Source organism: Petaurus breviceps, unplaced genomic scaffold (genome assembly GCF_028583685.1).
Source record: "Petaurus breviceps papuanus isolate PSGF00001 unplaced genomic scaffold, PetGlider_PUasm1.0 186, whole genome shotgun sequence".
In the NCBI taxonomy this organism is placed as follows: Eukaryota; Metazoa; Chordata; class Mammalia; order Diprotodontia; family Petauridae; genus Petaurus; species Petaurus breviceps.
Window position 1 is genome coordinate 49,315,516 of NW_027185798.1, and position 18,244 is coordinate 49,333,759.

Consider the following 18,244-nt stretch of genomic DNA (forward strand, 5'->3'; position numbering starts at 1 on the left):
CTTCTTCTTCTCCCCTATTCCTCCTCCTTATTGTCCTCCTCCTCCTCCTCCTTCTTCTTCTCCCCTATTCCTCCTCCTTATTGTCCTCCTCCTCCTCTTTTTTCACCATTTCAACGTATGACTATCAAAGATCTAGTTTTGCTGCTTTAAATGTTGTTGCAGTGACTAATGTGAGAACACAGCCTCCTAGAAACCTAAAATTCTTCTAGCCCTTTACACTTTCCAGTGTGGGCAGAGCTAATTAAAGAAATTATCTTTCTAAATCATGGAAAGCAAGGCTAGTGGGCAGACAGATGAAAAGGACCTTGATTTTCAGGGCCACTACTGAAGCTATCTATAGTCATTATTCTAGTTAATCTCTTCTACCAAGCTGTTTATAAAAGGGGAGTTGCATTTTGGGGGATATGGGAATAGATAGATGACCTGCTTGGCTAGGCACTCACAAAAGCCTTGTGTTTTGGTTTGGCCTTGATAATCCTCATTCAAGTTTCTCAAGATCCAGAATAAAATGTTTGTAAAGGCTGATGGATGGAAATGGCAAGTGCTCCTCCCTGTTAATCAGATGCAGATCTCCATGTCACTTAGCACCTCATTCTTCATTTTGAAAGTTATACACTAATAAGGAACGTCTATAACCTGTCTACTAAGGGGTTGAGTAGGGCGTGTTGTTTCCTGTTCCTTTGCTGGATGGGGCTGCTGCTGGCGTTCCGTTCCAAACATTTTCTCCTATTGGAAGATGAATCATATGCTCAACAACTGAGTTTTAGACATGTTAGAATCTGCCTCTTTACCCGATATTACCTTGTGTAACTCATGGAAATGACATATTTTCTTTGCCCCCTTTACTATACCTATTCCGTAACATTTCATTAAAGGAGGATCCATTGGAAGATTAGCCTAACTTTGTGTAAGAAGTCGTGTTTAATGTGATGTTTTTATTACCAAAAAAATGTGTATAGCTTTTATTAGCAAGTGAGTCAAGAACTCCCAAAGTAACAATGGCTTCTCCATTTTCCTTCCAAGCGGTGTTTTAAGTGCTGTGACTTAAAAATCTAATGTAATTTTTGAAAGTATCTTTGTAATACATTTCCCCCCCCCCCCAGGGTGCCCAGAGGCTAATGAAAACGTGGGTAGCCTTTTAAATCTGATAAACAGGGGGTAGGGAACCTGTGGTCTTGAGGCCACATATAGCCCTCTAGGTCCTCAAGTGCAACCCTTTGACCTGACTCTAACCCTTCAGTCAAATGGCCACAGTTGAGAACCTAGTTTGTCACATGTGGCCTCCAGGCTGCAGGTTCCCCACCTTTTTAAGGAAGGAGATGGTATTACAATACTGACTGACTTTCACAGAATCAGTCTCTGTGACTGTTCCAAGTAAAAGGAGATAAACTGTTTTAAGGAGTGGAGAGGGGTCAGTGGTGTTGGTGACCAACCTGAAAGCCTCTAAAAATCAATACTATCAGTAATTAATAAACATTTATTAGGTGCCTACTAGGAGCCAGGCATCATGCTAAGCATTGGGGATACAAAAAAGAGGCAGAAGACAGTCCCTAATTATTAGATTACGGTCTAGTCAGCTACCCTCTCACCTTTGGCACTTGTTTGAGATTTTGACCTCTGAATTAAACCAGGTGCATTTAAACAGAATTGCAAACTATTTCTATTGAGAAACAAGATGCTGTTATTTAAAGTAACCATTTTTATCCCAGGTTCTTATTCTACCCTTTGTATGCCAATGATCATTTATCATCATTCTGCAGCAACAATCTCTCCATTCTGTAAGAGCTTCCCTCTTTTCTGATCCTCTACACAATACCCATTCTGGTGAACACATTTTTAGGTATTCTGGCAAGGTGTTTTTTTAAGCAATTGGGGTTAAGTAACTTGCTCAAGGTTACACAGCCAGGTGTTTCTGGGTGTGGTGCTAAGTGTCTTAGCCCGGATTCGATCCCAGGTCATCCCGACTCTGGGGCCGGAGCTCTTACTCGCTGTGCTACCTGGCCGCCCCTCTGGCAAGGTTTTGAAAAAAAACTTTATACTACTTAATCTAAGAAGATTTTTTTTTTTTAAGTTGCTTCAATACTGAGGAATTTGAAGTCAATCAGCCTAGTTCCTGGAATTCTTAGGCAGAATGATTATCTGCCATTAGGATCAAATGAATAAACATAAGTAAAATTGCTCTTGTTCAGTCCTTTTTTCAGTCATGTCTGACTCTTTGTGACCTCATTTGGGGTTTTCTTGACAAAGATATTGGAATGCTTTGCCACTTCTCCAACTCATATTATAGATGAGGCAAACACAGTTTAAGTGACTTGACCAAGGTCACACGGCTAGTAATTGTCTGAGGCTGGATTTGAACTCTTTAAGATGAGTCTTCCTAATTCCAAGCTGAGTGCTCTATCCATCGTACCACCTAGCTGCCCAAAAAACTGTAAAGTGCTATATAAAAACTGTCATCACTATCATCATCATCATCATCATCTTCATCATCATTTTTCCTACTTTAAAGCAAATAAGATTGAGAAAACTGAACTGAGAAGCTATGCTGTACTCCCATTTTGCTTTGCCTAAGATTAAGATGTAGAAGTTGTGAGGTTGTTGGAAGTAGATTTATCAGCTCCATCAGCCAGAGGTCAGAGAATTAAATTTACCAAATTGAATCAGGAGGCTGGTGAAAACATTGCTGTGTATATTGCGGAGTTGAGACATTGGTGTCAACATTGTGCCTTAGGGGATTTCTTAGATGAAACGTCGTTGGGTTGCCGTGTTGTAGAGTGCAGGATAAAACCATTCATCATGTCTCTTGACTGAACCAAATAAGACATTTTAATGGCCTGAGTCAAGGTCCTCCATCCTCCTGAGCCCCTTTGTTATATTTACAGCAACTCAGCAGTCCCCTGATATCCTCACCCCAGTCTGCCCCAAGACACAGAGAAGGGCATGTGTTCAAGGTAGTCACTAAGAGAATTCTTTTCAGTTGGTTACCTCTGATGTCGGGATTCAGTTTAGCTGATACACTCATGGTCAGATTAACCAAGTCAATTGAATGAAGCAAGTCAAAAGAATGAATTTTTTCCTAAATAACAACAATAATATTTAATGTTTATTTAATACTTACTGTGTGCCAGGCACTGTGTTGTTCATTGTTTCTTAGTCATGTCAGTCTCAATGACTCCATTGGGGGTTTTCTTGGCAAAGATATTGGAGTCATTTGCTATTTCCTTCTCCGGTTCATTTTACAGATGAGGAAACTGAGGCAAACAGGGTTAAGTGACTTATCCAGGGTCACACAGCTACAGTTATGTGCTTTACAATTATTATCATATTTGATCCTTACAGCAACCCTGGGAAGGAGGTACTAGTTTGATCCTCATTTTACAGATGAGGAAACTGAGGTAGACAAAGATTAAAGAATTTGCTCAGGGTCACACAGTTAAATATCTGAGGTCAGATTTGAACTCAGGTCTTCCTGACTCCAGGTCCAGTGCTCCATCCACTGTACCATCTAATAAGTAAGGTCCTACGATCTGGTTAGTGATACAAAGATGGAAAATGATGTTTGTGTCTGCCTTTGAGGAACTTTCATTCTAATGGAGGCATATGACTTGTATGCCTATAAATATAACACAAGGTGGAATGTGAAAGCAGAAGAGGAGTGATCTAGGGAAGTGAGTTCTAAGAACACATGAAGATAACACTTAGCACAATGCCTGGAACTTAGTAGGCCTATAAAATCCTTGTTCCTTTCCCATCCCCTTCCCTTTCAAAGTAGGAGGTAGCGGTCAAGAAAGACTACATGGAAGAGATGGCACCTGAGGAAGCCCTTGAAAGAAGACAAGATTTTAACAGTTGGCAATGAGGAAAGGGGATCATCCAGAGAAGGGGTCAGCCAGAGTGGATGAGTGGAAGCAGGTTGAGGAAGGGTACAACTGAGGATCCATTTCATAGAGAGAGCAGCTTGGCAGGAATCTAGAGCGTAGGAAGGGGCAATTATGTGAAAGGAGGTTGGAAGTGTAGATTTGAATCATAGTGCAGGGCACTATGAATGCCAAAATAATGAGTTTTTATCCAATTCTCAGATTTTGAAGGTTTCTGAGCATTGGTATTAGGGCATTAGATAGACTATTTTGGCAGCTGTGTGAAGGAGGGATAGGAGAAAGGAGAACCTAGATACATGGAGAATAGTTAGAAGGCAAAAACTGATGTTCATGCCTAGAGATTATGTGCTTAATGCATACTTTCCCCCAAATATAAAAATAACACTGACATAGTTTTATGGGATATAGTATCACCTAGTATAGGTGATCTTTGCCATGTTTCAGTAGATAAACTATAACCCACAAAAGGTTTATTATATTTTGAAGAATCAATTATTAAGGATGTTATTTATATGTACTTAATATACTACTTGATTAGAATAATTTTCGTGATTTCATCCATTTAAGAAGTGGTTACAACAGACAGTAAATGAAGACTATCAGTGCCTGTTCTTTGCCTTACTTGGGGTAGGGCGATCTTGGCCCACTAGGCAATGAGTCTTCGAATGATTTCTGCCTCATTCTGTATGTCCTTTGGAAAGTAATTTAATTTCTCTCTGTCTGCATTTGTAAAATTAGAATTTGTATAACAATCTTTTAGAGATATAGAGCACTGTATAAATGCTAAGTCCATTACAGTTATTGAATATGCATTAAGATACATAATTTTGTGAATGTGAATTCATCAGATAGTAAAACAGGCATAAAAAATCTCTCCTTACCATTCGCATCTTCCCCCACTCCCAACTCCCATCAAAAGCTAGTGATCTCCTGGGAGAAAATCATTTTAGTACTTAATACAAGCAATCTTTTAAAAAAAAAGTGTGAAGGATTTTGTTTTTGGTAATTTTCCCCTCCGGTGTCTTTTCTAGGTTTTTAAGGTTTTGTTGCAGAAGTGAGTATTCTTCTTTTTATATAGAAAAAGGAATGAACACCATTTGTATTCATATAACCTGTAAAAGAAGAAGTAGCTTTTATCAGTACAAAGGCAGAAGACATCATACTTGGAGCTGATAAGGGTATCTGAACACACATTGGATTTGGTGTCCAGGAGCAGGCAGAAAGCAGAGATGCTTCCCAGTGAGTGCAGGGTGAACTTTAACAGACTGACCTTTAGATGTTCCTCTTTCTGAAATCAGGCTATTACAAGTACTGAAGTATTTATGAGAGGCTGTACCTCCGAAATCCATTCTTGGCTTTGTCTGTTTTTGATAAATTACAGCTGCCTAGCTCAACCGCATTTCCTAATGCTGAAAGCTTTTGTTCTTGTATCTTCAGGATTTTGCAGCCCTGTTTGAACCTCTGTACCTTCCCCTTCCCGCCCAGGTTTTCTTTTCTGATTATACCCTGGATCTGATTTTGGTGCTTCCCCCCATCCCCCAATATTTCTTTTCCTGAGGATGTGATGGACAGGCTGGTCATAGAACCCTGGGAACTGAGAGAGAGCATATAGAGAAAGCATTGCAGGTGACAATGGACTATAGCAGCTGTGGCTGGTTCACTTATCACTGGTGCAGTCCCAGGAGAGGAGCAAACTGCTTTCTTCTCCTCTCTGTGCATGATGTCATTATCCCATTCACGACCCCCACCCATCCACCACTCCCTCCATGAAGAGGGAAACCTACTGAATCCATGGTTCCTCAAAGTTGACTTAGTCTGTGTATAAGGCACTATTTAAATAGGTGAGGTAAGGAAGAACTAGAATGAGATCTTATCTTGGAGTGAGGATGGGAAGCCTGATATCTCACTGTAATATCCCTTAGGCAGCTCAAGGCGATATGTAGATGTAGTAAGATGGGGAAAAAAGTTTAACTTAAAGTAGAATTTATAAAAACACTCAGATCGGTGGCAAAGATAAGCCCCATGGGATAGATGTGAGCCAGCCTAGCACAAAGGGGAGAGAAGATTGCTTTTTGAATACACTGAGTGTATCTCATCCTTTGTTGTCAGCACTGCTCCCCTATGCCTCTCTCCAGCAGCAGACTAGCAGCAGAAGAGAATTTTTACAAAATGAAGGACATTAGTTAGCACCCATACATATTACTAGTATTTCTCTTATACAAAATGGCCATACAGTTTTATGACTTTCCCAAGTGGAAAGATAACCATTTATTCCAGTAACATTTGGGGCTATTCCAAGATACTACTGGAATCCCCAGCCCCCCAGAATCCTGAGATTAGTAGTAGTCAATTGCTCTTAGGGGACCCAACTTAGAAGTACAAATACCCAATTAGGGAGTGAGCCAAATGGGGATCAGAAAGGGAGTAGAAAAATTTTTGTGCTCTTTTGATGTTTAGCTCTTCAGTGCTAGTTTTCATCCCTAAGTTCTGTAATTGTTAACCGTCCTGAGAAGAATATGGGATCAACTTGTTTGGAAACTTTTTCAAAGGACTACCCATTTGTTAGGGTTAATCTGACATCATTCATGCTGAAGATTAGACGAGGAAAAAGCAATGTGACTCTTCTGACCTGATTATAAAATATCATGCTTAACATTTGGTTATAATATTTTGGGAGGGACACCTTGGGATGACAACAAGATGCCTGTCTTCAAATCCAAACCTGCTCGGCCTCAAGCAGCATTGGCAGATGTTAAGTAAGGAAATCTAAGGTCATATTGCACTAACATCATTTCCTCTTTTTTTGTATATAATTATTAGACTGGCAGACTGGGATACTGCTATACCTTGTTTTGTTTGTCCTTCGTTTTCGAAGAGGACCGTGGCATCAGGGAAATGATGATCTGACTTGCAGTTGACTTTGATTTAAGTGAGGGAGGGCTGTGCAAGGTCACTAGCCTCACTTTCTCCTTCAGAGCTATTTGGATCCAGGGACCTGATATTCTTCAGGTTGACTGGAGGTGGCCCAGGAAGCAATGGGAGATCCTGGCCCTTTTAGGCTAAGGCCTTTTTCAGGTACTCATTTAGAGTGAGGTAATGCCCATTCAGTGAATAGGCCTCTTTAAGAAGTCAAGAGATGGCTCTTTAATTAGAAAAAAGAAAAAAAAATCAAGGTGGGAAGGGAACATCCTCAGGGTTGTTGTTCCAAAGACAGTTACCATTGACATTCACTCTAAGCCAGGAGGGCCCAAAATACAGCCACGAAGTGGAGCTTGGGCCGGACCCCTTTTAGTCCAATCTGAGGGAGGAGGAAGGTAGGAAGGAATGTAGCCAGTAAACCCCAAGTTAAGTGGCAGCTTCTGGCCATCAAAATTTACCTTCCTTTGGAGAGGAAAAGGAGGAGAGGGAGAGGGAGAAGACGAGCTGAGTTACCCAACTAGCTGGGTCCCCATTTAGGCAGCTGGGTCTACTCACAGGTTGTCCTATGGTTAATCTAGATGTTAACAAAGCCCTATCAGTGCTATCTCTATGACAGTAGCGAAATGGAGAAAAGATGCTAGTACAACAGCTGATTAACAGCTGGGTAAATGTGTCTTCAGAATGTTGATTTTATAGGTCTATGTCTATTCAGAGGAAGATTTTTATTATTAAAAATCATAAAATTTGTGAGTTGGGAAGAACCTCAGTAAATCTAGTTCAGCTTATCCCCAGAGGAATCTCCATTGTAACATATGTGATGAATGGTTGTCCAGTTGCTTCTTGAAGACTTCAAAGGAGGAGAAAGAGGCTATGTCTTTGAGGGTGTCATAGAAGTTTGTCATCAGTCCCAGTTTTTATTAATAGCTTCCATGAAGGCATTGATTTATGTCTGTCAAATTTACTAAGGACACAAAGCTAGAGAGATAGCTAATATGCTGCATGGTAGAATCAGGTCTTTATATGATCTCGAGAGCATGGAACACTGGGACAAATTGAATAATGTGGAATCTAATTAGGAAAAATGTAAACTTCCACATGGAGATTTAGGTGCTTAAATTTAAGAGCTGGTGCACAGAAAAGCTAGCTAGGTGGCTCACTGGATAGAGCACTGGACTCGGAATCAGGAGGACTCATCTCTCTGAATTCAAATCTGGTCTCAGACATGGACTAGCCGTGTGACCCTGGACAAGTCACTTAACCCTATTTGCCTCAGTTTTCTCATCTGCACAATGGACTAGAGAAGAAAATGGCAAACCACTCCAGTACCTTTGCCAAGAAAATCCCAAATGGGGTCATGAAGAGTCAGACAGGACTGAATGACTGATCCAACAATAGTATATAAAAGCCTTGCAAACTATAAAATGCTTTGCTAGTATTAGGAGTCATAGTAACTGCTGCTATTTAGTATGAGTCAACAGTGTAACATGGGCAATAAAAATGTGCTGAAGTTAAGTCTACAAAGTGAAGGAGGTGACGGTTCTTCTGGGTTGTGCCCTGGTTAGATCCCATTTAGAGGATTGTGTTGCTAATGCTCAAAGTTTCCAATCTCTTAATTTTTCTAAGGCAGAGTCTGCTAGAGTTTATCACTGCTTCATTTTTTCTTATTATTTATATCGACAAATAAACATTTATCTATCACCTACTATAAGCCATGCATTGAATTAGAGAAAAAATAAAAGATAACCCCTGCCCTTAAAGAGTTTATATTCTACTGGAATGATATGCCATGTTCACATGTAGGTAAAAAGCATGTACGTAAAATAAATACTGAGTGATTTCAGGCAAATGCCACCAAACTGAGTGGGCTGAGTCTTGGAGGGAGCAGGGAGTTCCAACAGGTGGAGGTAAAGGAGGAGAGCATTGTAAGCATGGCATATAGCCTTTGCATAGGCACACAAATGCGAGATGAAGTAATGTTAATTGATTGACAAGTATTAAACATCTACAAGGTGTCAAGTACAATATTGCGTGTTGGAGGCAAACTGGAAAAAAGTAATCCCTTTCCTTGGGAAATTTACATTCTACTGAGGGAACAACATATACATTACTAAACATATACAACAAAAATACAAGGTAAAAGTTTTGAGAAGGGGTGGTCATTTGCATCAGGGGAAATGTATTTTAGCCATAGGGGACAGACAGTACAAATATAGAGTTTGAGAGATGGAGGGTCCTGTATATGAGGAACAGCAAAAAGCCCAGGTTGACTTATGTATATGAGAAAGGGAGTAATCTGTAATAGGCTGGAAAGGTGGGTTGGACTCAGTTATTCAGGCCTTTAAAAAAAAAGAAGCTTAATTTGGTCCTAGGAGCAGGAGGGAGATGTTGGTATTTATTGAATGGCAGTGTCACATGGATAGAATTGCACTTTAGGAAAATCCCTTTGGCAGGTGTGTGGAGGGTGGATTTGGATGGAACATAATTTGTAGGCTATTTTAATGGCACAGGTGAGAGGAGATTATGGTCTTGTCCTGCTGCTGATCATACCTTGCCAAACTCCTAAACTTGTATTATTCCTTCCCTCACTCCTATTTATGTACTGTCAAATGAAGCTGAAGGAATTCATGCTCACTGGGTCCATGATCAGTTTACTTTACATAATCTCAACTGCACCCTCACTGTAGCAAGGTAATGCTTTTATGTTTTTCTAATGGATTCTTTCCTTCTACTCATCAGAGCAGCTTTTCCAGACCTTTTCTTTCTTCCTCAACTCTCCCATGGCTCCCTCTTCCGACACTGAGGACCTTGTATCCTATTTCATTGAAAAAAAATGAGGCAATTTGTTGAGCACTCCCTCTTCTCCCATCCTCCTCATCTCCCATCATTCAGATGTCTCCATGTACCCTATAAAAGGTCTAGGTACTTTGGTCTATTTGCTATTGCTTACGCACAAAACTCTACCTACTGACTCTTTGCCTTGTCAATAGCTACAACCCACACCTGGAATGTCCTCTTTCCTCACTCCACCTCTTGGTTTCCTATAAGAATCAGCTTACACACCACCTTCTGCAGGAAGTCTTTCTTGGTCTTCCCAACTGCTAGTGTCTTTCCTCTAACGTATCTTGCAGTTATAATTTTTTTTTAACATGCTATCTTCTCTTTAAGAATATAAGATCCTTGAGGGCAGGGACTGTGTTTTTGTCTTTCTTTGTAGCACCAGAGCTTAGCACATTGCCTGGCATATCTAAGTGCTTAATAAATACTTGTTGACTTGACTCAGCTGAACAAAGATTATGACCATGTGTGTAGAGAATAGAGAAGGGATGGGGGGATATATAACGAAGCTGGAAATGATGAGAAGTAGCAAACTCTTTGGTATATGGCATGAAGAAAAGTGAGAAATCAAAAATAATATTAACTTGCCACTCAGCATGACTAGAAAGATTTTGGTGGCTTTTACAGAAAAATGACAGCTAAGGGGCTCAGAGGATAGAGTGCTGGGCCTAGAGTAAGGAAGACTCATCTTCCTGAGTTTGAATCTGGCCCCAGATGCTTATTAACTGTGACCATGGGCAAGTCACTTAACCCTCATTGCCTCAGTATCTTCATATGTAAAATGAGTTGGAGAAAGAAATGGCAAATCACTTCATTATCTTTGCTAAGAAAACCTCAGCTGGAATCATGAAGAGTCAGGACCAAAATGACTGATCAACAGAAAATAGGAGGTTCTATGCAGTGAGTAAGAGCACTGGCCCCAGAGTCGGGATGACCTGGGATCAAATCTGGGTTCAGATACTTAGCACCACACCCAGAAATAACTGGCCATGTAACTTTGAGCAAGTTACTTAACCCCAACTGCTTTTTTTTTTTTAAATAGGAGGTTCTAAAGGGAGGTGAATTTTTGGGCAGAGACATTTTAGGGGACAACAATTAGGTCAGTTAAGCTGAATTGTGGAATACATGGGGGGGGGGGAAGTGCATTTTCTAATCATCCTGGAAAGATGGTGAAGGGCTTTCCACCCCAAACAGAAGTTTGTATTTTATCCTTGAAGCAGTAGAGAGTGAGAAATGAAACATCATACGCAGCGTAGAGACACAGTTGGATTTGTGTTTTAGAAATATCAATTTTACTATTGTGTGGTCTGTTGCAATACTCCAGGTTAGAGAGAGTGAAGGCCTAGACCAGGATCATCTCTAGGGTGAGGGGTCGGGGAGAAGGAGGGAAGAAAAGAAGAGAAATTTATGTGATAACTTTATTAAATATTTAAAAGGAATAGCAAGTTGTACATAATAGATTTGCAGATTCATGTGCAGTCATCTTTTTTTAATTATACTATGTTGTGGAATTGCTTTAGTCCATAAATTAAAAATGAAATTTAAAAATATTTGTAGTGAAAAAAATCTAATAATTGAGCAAGTATCCATGAAATGCCTACTATATTGGCACTGGAGATACAAAGCCAAAATAATCTTTGACCTCAAAGAGTTTGTATTCAGCACAGATAATTGTTGCTTAAGCAAATTAATATTTTGTTGGTGCTCTCAAAAACGAACAAATGAAGAAAGTGGAGCTAACACATACTTAGGCACTGTTTCCAAAAGGAGGGTCTGAGTAGAACATTAATTGAAAAGATCAGAATATCTTTGATGAGTCTTGGAGCAGCTGAACAGAGAGAAAAAGACCCTGTTTTATAGACTTCCCAGAAGAGTGTTTCAAAAGAGCTCAGGAATAAACCAGGGATGCTAACACATCAAGGAATTATGCTTTCACTGGTGTGGGAACACTCTATAGAATACAGATCTCAACCAATCTATTGACATTACTTAGCAAATAAATCCTTGGGCATTGCCTATGGCTCAGAGAGGTTAGAAATTGCTTTCAGCAGGGATCAGACCCCTAGTTTTTAATATCTCTCTCTTACAAATGTAGTAGGCATGTCTATTCTATATGCCAAGTCTACTTTTGATGAAACACTTTAAAAAATGAGCAGAACAATTTTGTGACTGCACCAGATTTTTCCCTCTACAAGGGGAAATCTGAACGTGTGTTATGGGAGGCTTTCGTGGGTGCTTTCTGTACTGTGCAATTATGTTTAGCTCTTGGGTGAATTATGAGCTGGGCACTTAATTATGTAAAAAATATTGCAAGGCTGTAGCTGTCCAATCCCCAAGAGTGTAATTATTGTCTGTCTTGGCAGAATGTGGGGCTTTTAATCTGTAAATAAGCAATTCCATGTTGAGGACCTGCATGCAGAGTAAGTCTGTGTAGTAAAGGCCTCTCATGAATTTTTAAAAAGTGAAAACAGTCCCTGTATATACTTTTATTGGCTGCCTGGCTGCTACACCATGTTTATCGGCAGTCCTCCCAACGTTACTTTCACTACCGTGACTGGCATTTGTTCCAGTATGATCCTTGTAAGGAGCATCTGTGTGTGTGTGTGTGTGTGTGTGTGTGTGTGTGTGTTCAAAGGAGGTGAGGATAGACATGCTAGATGCCTTTTAGAAACCTGTTTATTAAAAAACAAACCCACCATACTATCAAGAAGATAACACCTTACTTGCTTACTAGACATGACTAAATTCTTTCAGGATGCTACAATTCTAGAGTATCTGGAAAATCTTGTATTTACTTAAAAAAGCGGACTCTTGAATCATGCATTGGTTCAGAAGGGCTCATGAATATCCAGAAATGAATTCTGACTCTACCAATACGTGATTTGGCAAAAAGGAAAACCTGAATGGGGGCGTGTGTTGTAATCATTGTCCACTAAGAATTATTCTTTTTTTCTCTTTCTCAGTTTCTCTGCCTGAAGAACATAAGAACCTTCCTAACAGCTTGTTGTGAGACATTTGGAATGAGGAAAAGTGAACTCTTCGAGGCTTTTGACTTGTTCGATGTTCGAGATTTTGGAAAGGTAATTGAAATTCAGTTTTTTAGAAGCATTTTTAGGGATACCTGTTAGACTTGTTAATTAAGCATATACATTTTCATAGATTTTTACAGTAAATATTACAACTGTGGTCAGGATTACTTCAAATGAGAGCATTGAAAGTGGTTCCTTCTTTGTTAAATTCAGATTTTGCATTTCATTGGTTTTATTCAACTTAAGTGAGGAGGTTCCGAGGAGAAGGAAAACAATATCCTCAAATTTAGAGGTGTTTTGTTGCTTCAAGCTGAACAATATGAATCCTGTGGGAAAAGTTTTATGTGAAAAACTGTCTGTTGATCATCATTGTTAGATAAATATTTTATTTTATTTTATTCACAGGGCTTTTAAGCACTTTGACAATGGACCCATAGGTTTCATCATGCTGTCGGAGGGGTCCATGGCACACAAACGTCAAAAGTCACTGTTTTAGAATCTTACCACTTGAAGTTACTATTTACTTACTCAGTCTTGTCTCTTTCATTAGAATGTAAGCTCTTTGAGGTCAGGAACTGGTTTTTTTATTCCTTTTTGACTCTAGGACTTTGTGCAGTGCCTGGAACAAAGTAAGCAGTTAAACATAAATGCTTGTTGATTGATTGAGTGATTGATTGGAGGAGGAAATAGCCTTGGTTCTGGAATCACAGGACCTATATCTACTGTATACTACTTGTGTGACCTTAGGCAAGTCACTTCCCCCTGGGTCTCAGTTTCCTTATTTGTAAAATGAGGAAGTTGGATTATAGGACCTCTGAGATTCCTTCTTCCTGTAGATCTATAGGACATCCTTGACTGATTTGATCTCAGTGATGTTTCTTGGCTTGGAGAATTAGCATAGTCATATAATAATTTCCTTTGAGATGTAGTTGGAATCTTCCCAAAAGTTGTAATCATTCATAACTGAGTTAGTTAGCTTATAATTAAATCTTTTACATGAATATTCATTGGTTGGTTGGTTGTTATCTTTCATTCTCAAAGAGGACCAAAATTATATCACTATGCTCAGAGTCAAGTTAAAGTGTGTCCAACGGTGGCTGACCAATTTGCAATTCTCGTGTTTCTCTTAAACTACTTCAATTCTGTTTTGCTCACAGAGCACAGCACCTTTTCTGAATATGAATATTAGCTAAGAATGAATAATAGCTATATTAGTGAACATCTGAATAGCATTGATATGAAATATTTAATCTTGTTCGATGATGTATGTTGTCTTGACTACATGAAAACAACCCATTCTAGAATTCAACAAACATTTAAGTACTCGTTCAGTTGATAATGGAGATAAAAAGACAAGAATGAAGCAGTCCTGCTAAAGCAGCTGGTTTGAGCTGTCTCCAGCACACCCTTGGATGTGACCCACTTCCCTCCCTCCAGCTGGTTCCTCACTTACCCACTGTGGTTCTACCATGGCCCCCATTTTGTAGACCATTGTCCTAAAGGAACATAGAAGTTTTTCCTCTGGTGGTTGCTGTAGCTTAAAGAGAGGTGTTTATGATATTTCTTCCTTATAGCCAGAAGGCAGTGACATATTATATATGTACTTGGCCTTTTAATTTTTCAAAAGACTTTTACATATGTGACTTAATCTTAGTTGTTGGATGATTACTGAGGAGGTAGGGAAACAGAATTTTTCTTTCTGAGAAATTATTCGCCCTTGATGGGAATTAGAACCATACTCTGACCTTGTTAGTACCACACTAACCAAACTGTCTCCCCTACTAGGTTGTGAGCTCCTTGAGGACAGGGACTTTGATTTGCCTTTTTCTTTTGCATTCCCAGTGCTTAGCATGGCACCTGGCCCATAGGAGGTGCTTAATAAATGTTTATTGAGTGAATATTGAGTAAATGAATAAATTAATTGGTCCAGTTGGTCCAATAAATTAACTGGTCCAAGTCCAGTATGTTACAAATGTGGACTATACCTTGTAATGAGAATCTGGGTCAATTCAATCATGAACCTTCCATAGAATTAATTTAATTGAGAAATAGACATTTGAATAAAGATAGTCTATATTCAGTTATTGCTATTACATATCACTAAGTATGAGTATGAGTAACTGTGACTCAATTTAAGAGAGTAATTATTGTATTTCATGTATTTCTTTGGACCCATTGTGATTTTATCACAAACTTGTATTTAATAATGCCTAGTCAGTTGTGGTTGTGGTTTATCTTTTGTTCGTGAAGAGGGCCATAACATCAGGGAGATGATGACATGACTTGCAGTTAACTTTGATTTGAGTGAGGGAGGGCTGTGCAAAGTCACTTGTCTCACTTTCTCCTCCAGAGCCAGCTGGGTCCAGTGGCCACATATCAATCAGGACTTCTGGCAATGGCCCAGGATGTAATGGGAGACCCTTTTAAGCTAAGGTCTTTTCAGATTCTCATTCTGTGCCTGATTTGCCCTAGAAATCAAAATTATTTGTATCTACCTTCATGCTATGGAAAAGCAGTCTGTTATGTACTTTTGATAAAGCTGTGAATTGGTACTGCCTTTCTGGAAAACAGTTTGGAGCTCAACTTCAATCCAACTTATACCCCAATGAGGTCCCACAAAAAAGAAAAGGGCTGATATATACAAAAATATTTATAGCAGCTCTTTTCATAGTAGTAAAAAACTAGAAACCAAAGGAATGCCTACCAATTGGAGAGTGGCTCAGTAAATTATGATATAGGAATATAATGGAATATTATTGCACCTTAAGAAATGACAAAATGAACAGTTTCAGAAGGGAAAGCTCAGACTTCTATGAACTGATGCAGAGGGAAGTAGGCAGAACTAGGAGAACAACATATATAATGATTAGAACATGATAAAAAAGTACAACTTTGAACAATTGTAGAACTCATTCATGCGATGAAAAGCCATGATTCCAGAAGATTAAAGATGAAGCAAGCCATTTACTGCCTCCCAGAGAGGTCGCAGATTTAAAGCAGAAAAATGAAACAGACATTTTGGATGTGGATGATGTAAAAATTTGTTTAGTTTTAATATACATATTTGTTATGAAGATGACCTTTTTTTAAGTGTTCAGTGGGGGCAAATGGAAGGGAGAGAAAATAGATGCTTGTTAATTGGGGAAAATAATAAAATAAAACTAAAAGACAGACAAAAGAATCTAGACCAGCTTTTAACTGTGTGACCTTGGACAAGGTCATTTTATTTTTCTGAGCCCCAATTTCTTCCTCTGTAAAATGGCCGGAGTGGATTACCTTTAAAAATGTTTACCTCTTAAGTTCTGTGGGTTTGCACAAGTTTATTCCTCTGTTAGATTATGAGTTCTTAGACAGGGGTGGGGAAATTCGTTCTGTGAAGTTTGGATTCAGTCAAAGGGCCACACTTAAGGCCCCAGAGGGCCATACTTAAGGCTCCAGAGGGCCACACTTAAGGCCCTAGAGGGTCACATGTGACCTTGAGGCTGCAGGTTCCCCACCCCTGCTCTTGGAGATCAGGTGCTGTCTTGCTTCTGTATTCCTGGAGCATGTAATTTAATAATTTGCCCACAGTAAATAATAAATAATATAATTAATAATAATAAATTTTTCATTCATTCACTTAAGTTGATTTCTGCTACCACATAAATTCATTCTTTGCCCTGCCTCTCCCACTCAAATTATCTAAGATTCCCAGAGAGGAGAAGAATACAGTCCATAGCCCTTCTTGCTTTGATCTCAGTGTTGGGAAAATGAAGGATAGTTCCTTTTAAAGACAAGACTGGGTTTCTTTGTCAGATATTCAGAGCTAACGTTGCTACTCATTTCTCTGAAGTAAGGGAGACCTGGGTTCCAGGTCTGTCTTTTACATTGTATAAGTCACTCTACCTCTAAGAGACTTAGTTTCTTCTTTTGTGAAATGAATATAGACTTGATGCTCTCTGAGGTGCCTTCCAGTTCCAATTCTATGAGCCTGTGATCCTGTAAGGATTTGTCCATTTGGACTTCAGCAAAATTAGAGGTTGCAGAAGATAGACATTGGCATGCCTTTAGCTACAACATAAATAGTCTGCACCTTAGAAAGCATTTGGGGCTTCAGTGGCTCAATGTCATGTGAAGACAGCTAGACAAACAGTAAACTTGCCTCTAAGACACAGAGTGCTTTCGTGATGATCTTAGCAGCTCATCTGAGTAAGATTCCAAAAATAATCTGGGAAGTGTAACTAGCTGAATCAGGATTAATCATCAAAAACGAAGAAAGAGTTTCTGGCTGAGGAAACTGACCCAGAATTAAGAAAAATTGTCTATGGAGAGGACCTCTCTCCTACCTCTTTAAACCTTAAATTTGAGACCCCGAGAGAATCAAAGAGGCTTCTGCCAGAATCAGTGTGGCAGTGTCAAAGAGAATTGCAGCACTCTGACAGAAGACGGTATAGTACCAACCAGGAAAGCCAATGCCTGAAAGTGGGGAAAGACTGCAGTTTGCTATCATAGAGCCCAGAGGAGTCCATTGAATTGACTCATCCAACATAGATACAACAGCCTGAGAGGAGCATAGAAATTGAGTAACTTGCCCACAGAACTCCAAAAGTCATTGATTGGTAGCAGAGCATCCTGTCTGCTCTTATCCAGTAGCAGAGTGGCCTGTCCAGCCCTGTCTGGCAGTAGCTGTCTAGCAGCCAAGAGATCTGACTGGTTCTATTGGGTAATAGCAGACCAATGACCCCAAGATCTGCCTGACTGAGCCCAGCCACAGCCAAGCCCAGGGAGGAACCTGCTCAGCGGTTGAGTAATGTATTTGACCTAGCCTAACAGTGGATTGACCTGTTCTGCCAAAATGCCATGTCTTGTGTGGACTGAGTTCAGCCAAGTCTGCTCCTGGACCTCCCAAAACAACACTATGACTGTCAAAGAACCAGAGTAGTGTAACGGTAGAGTAACTCATCCTTGATTGATATCATACCTTAGAGGAAACTGCATGAAGATACTACACACAAAAAAATGGTCCTAGAGGCCTTGCAGTCCTGGAAGTGTAGACTGCTTTGGCCAGGTACACTCCCTAAATGTGTGTCTCACTACTATTGTATTTTGTTTCACTCCCCTCCCTCCAGTTCTTCTTTGGGGGTAAAAGCATTGTAGCTATTGTTTGTAACTTATTATTATATGTTTGTAACTTATTATTATTAATTGTAACATTGTAACTATACTATATGAAAAAATACCTTTGCTAAAGCATTGAGTCTATTGGTTGATTCTTAAGGGAAGCACGCTGGTGGGGCTTATGAGCTTGTTGGTTAAGGAGATATCTACCAACAGGGTTACCACCCCCTAGGACCCTGAAACTAGGAGCAGTGGCTCCTCTGGGGACCCGTTCTGTTAGTATGAGTTGGGGGAGTGAGTCCAGAGAAACTCAACCAGAGGGGTGAGCCCAGAGGAGCCCAGGAACATCAAATGACCCAAGTTTTCATATTTACTCCTTTGTGATTTTCTTTGTGTGAGGGTGTCCCCCACAGATACAGCTCATGTCTCCTCTGTGACGTAGTAGATAGTTGTCAAGAATTCCTATGGCTGAAAAATTTCTTATCC

General features: G+C 39.7%; 1 protein-coding gene across 1 annotated transcript in view; it reads left to right on the plus strand.

Annotated features, from left to right (window-relative positions):
• VAV3 (vav guanine nucleotide exchange factor 3) overlaps positions 1-18,244 on the plus strand; it is a 457,197-nt gene that overhangs the window by 82,964 nt on the left and 355,989 nt on the right. Inside the window, exon 2 of the mRNA XM_069090495.1 lies at positions 12,596-12,712. Within this exon, the coding sequence (XP_068946596.1) occupies positions 12,596-12,712 (117 nt within the window). The remainder of the gene's footprint in view (positions 1-12,595; positions 12,713-18,244) is intronic.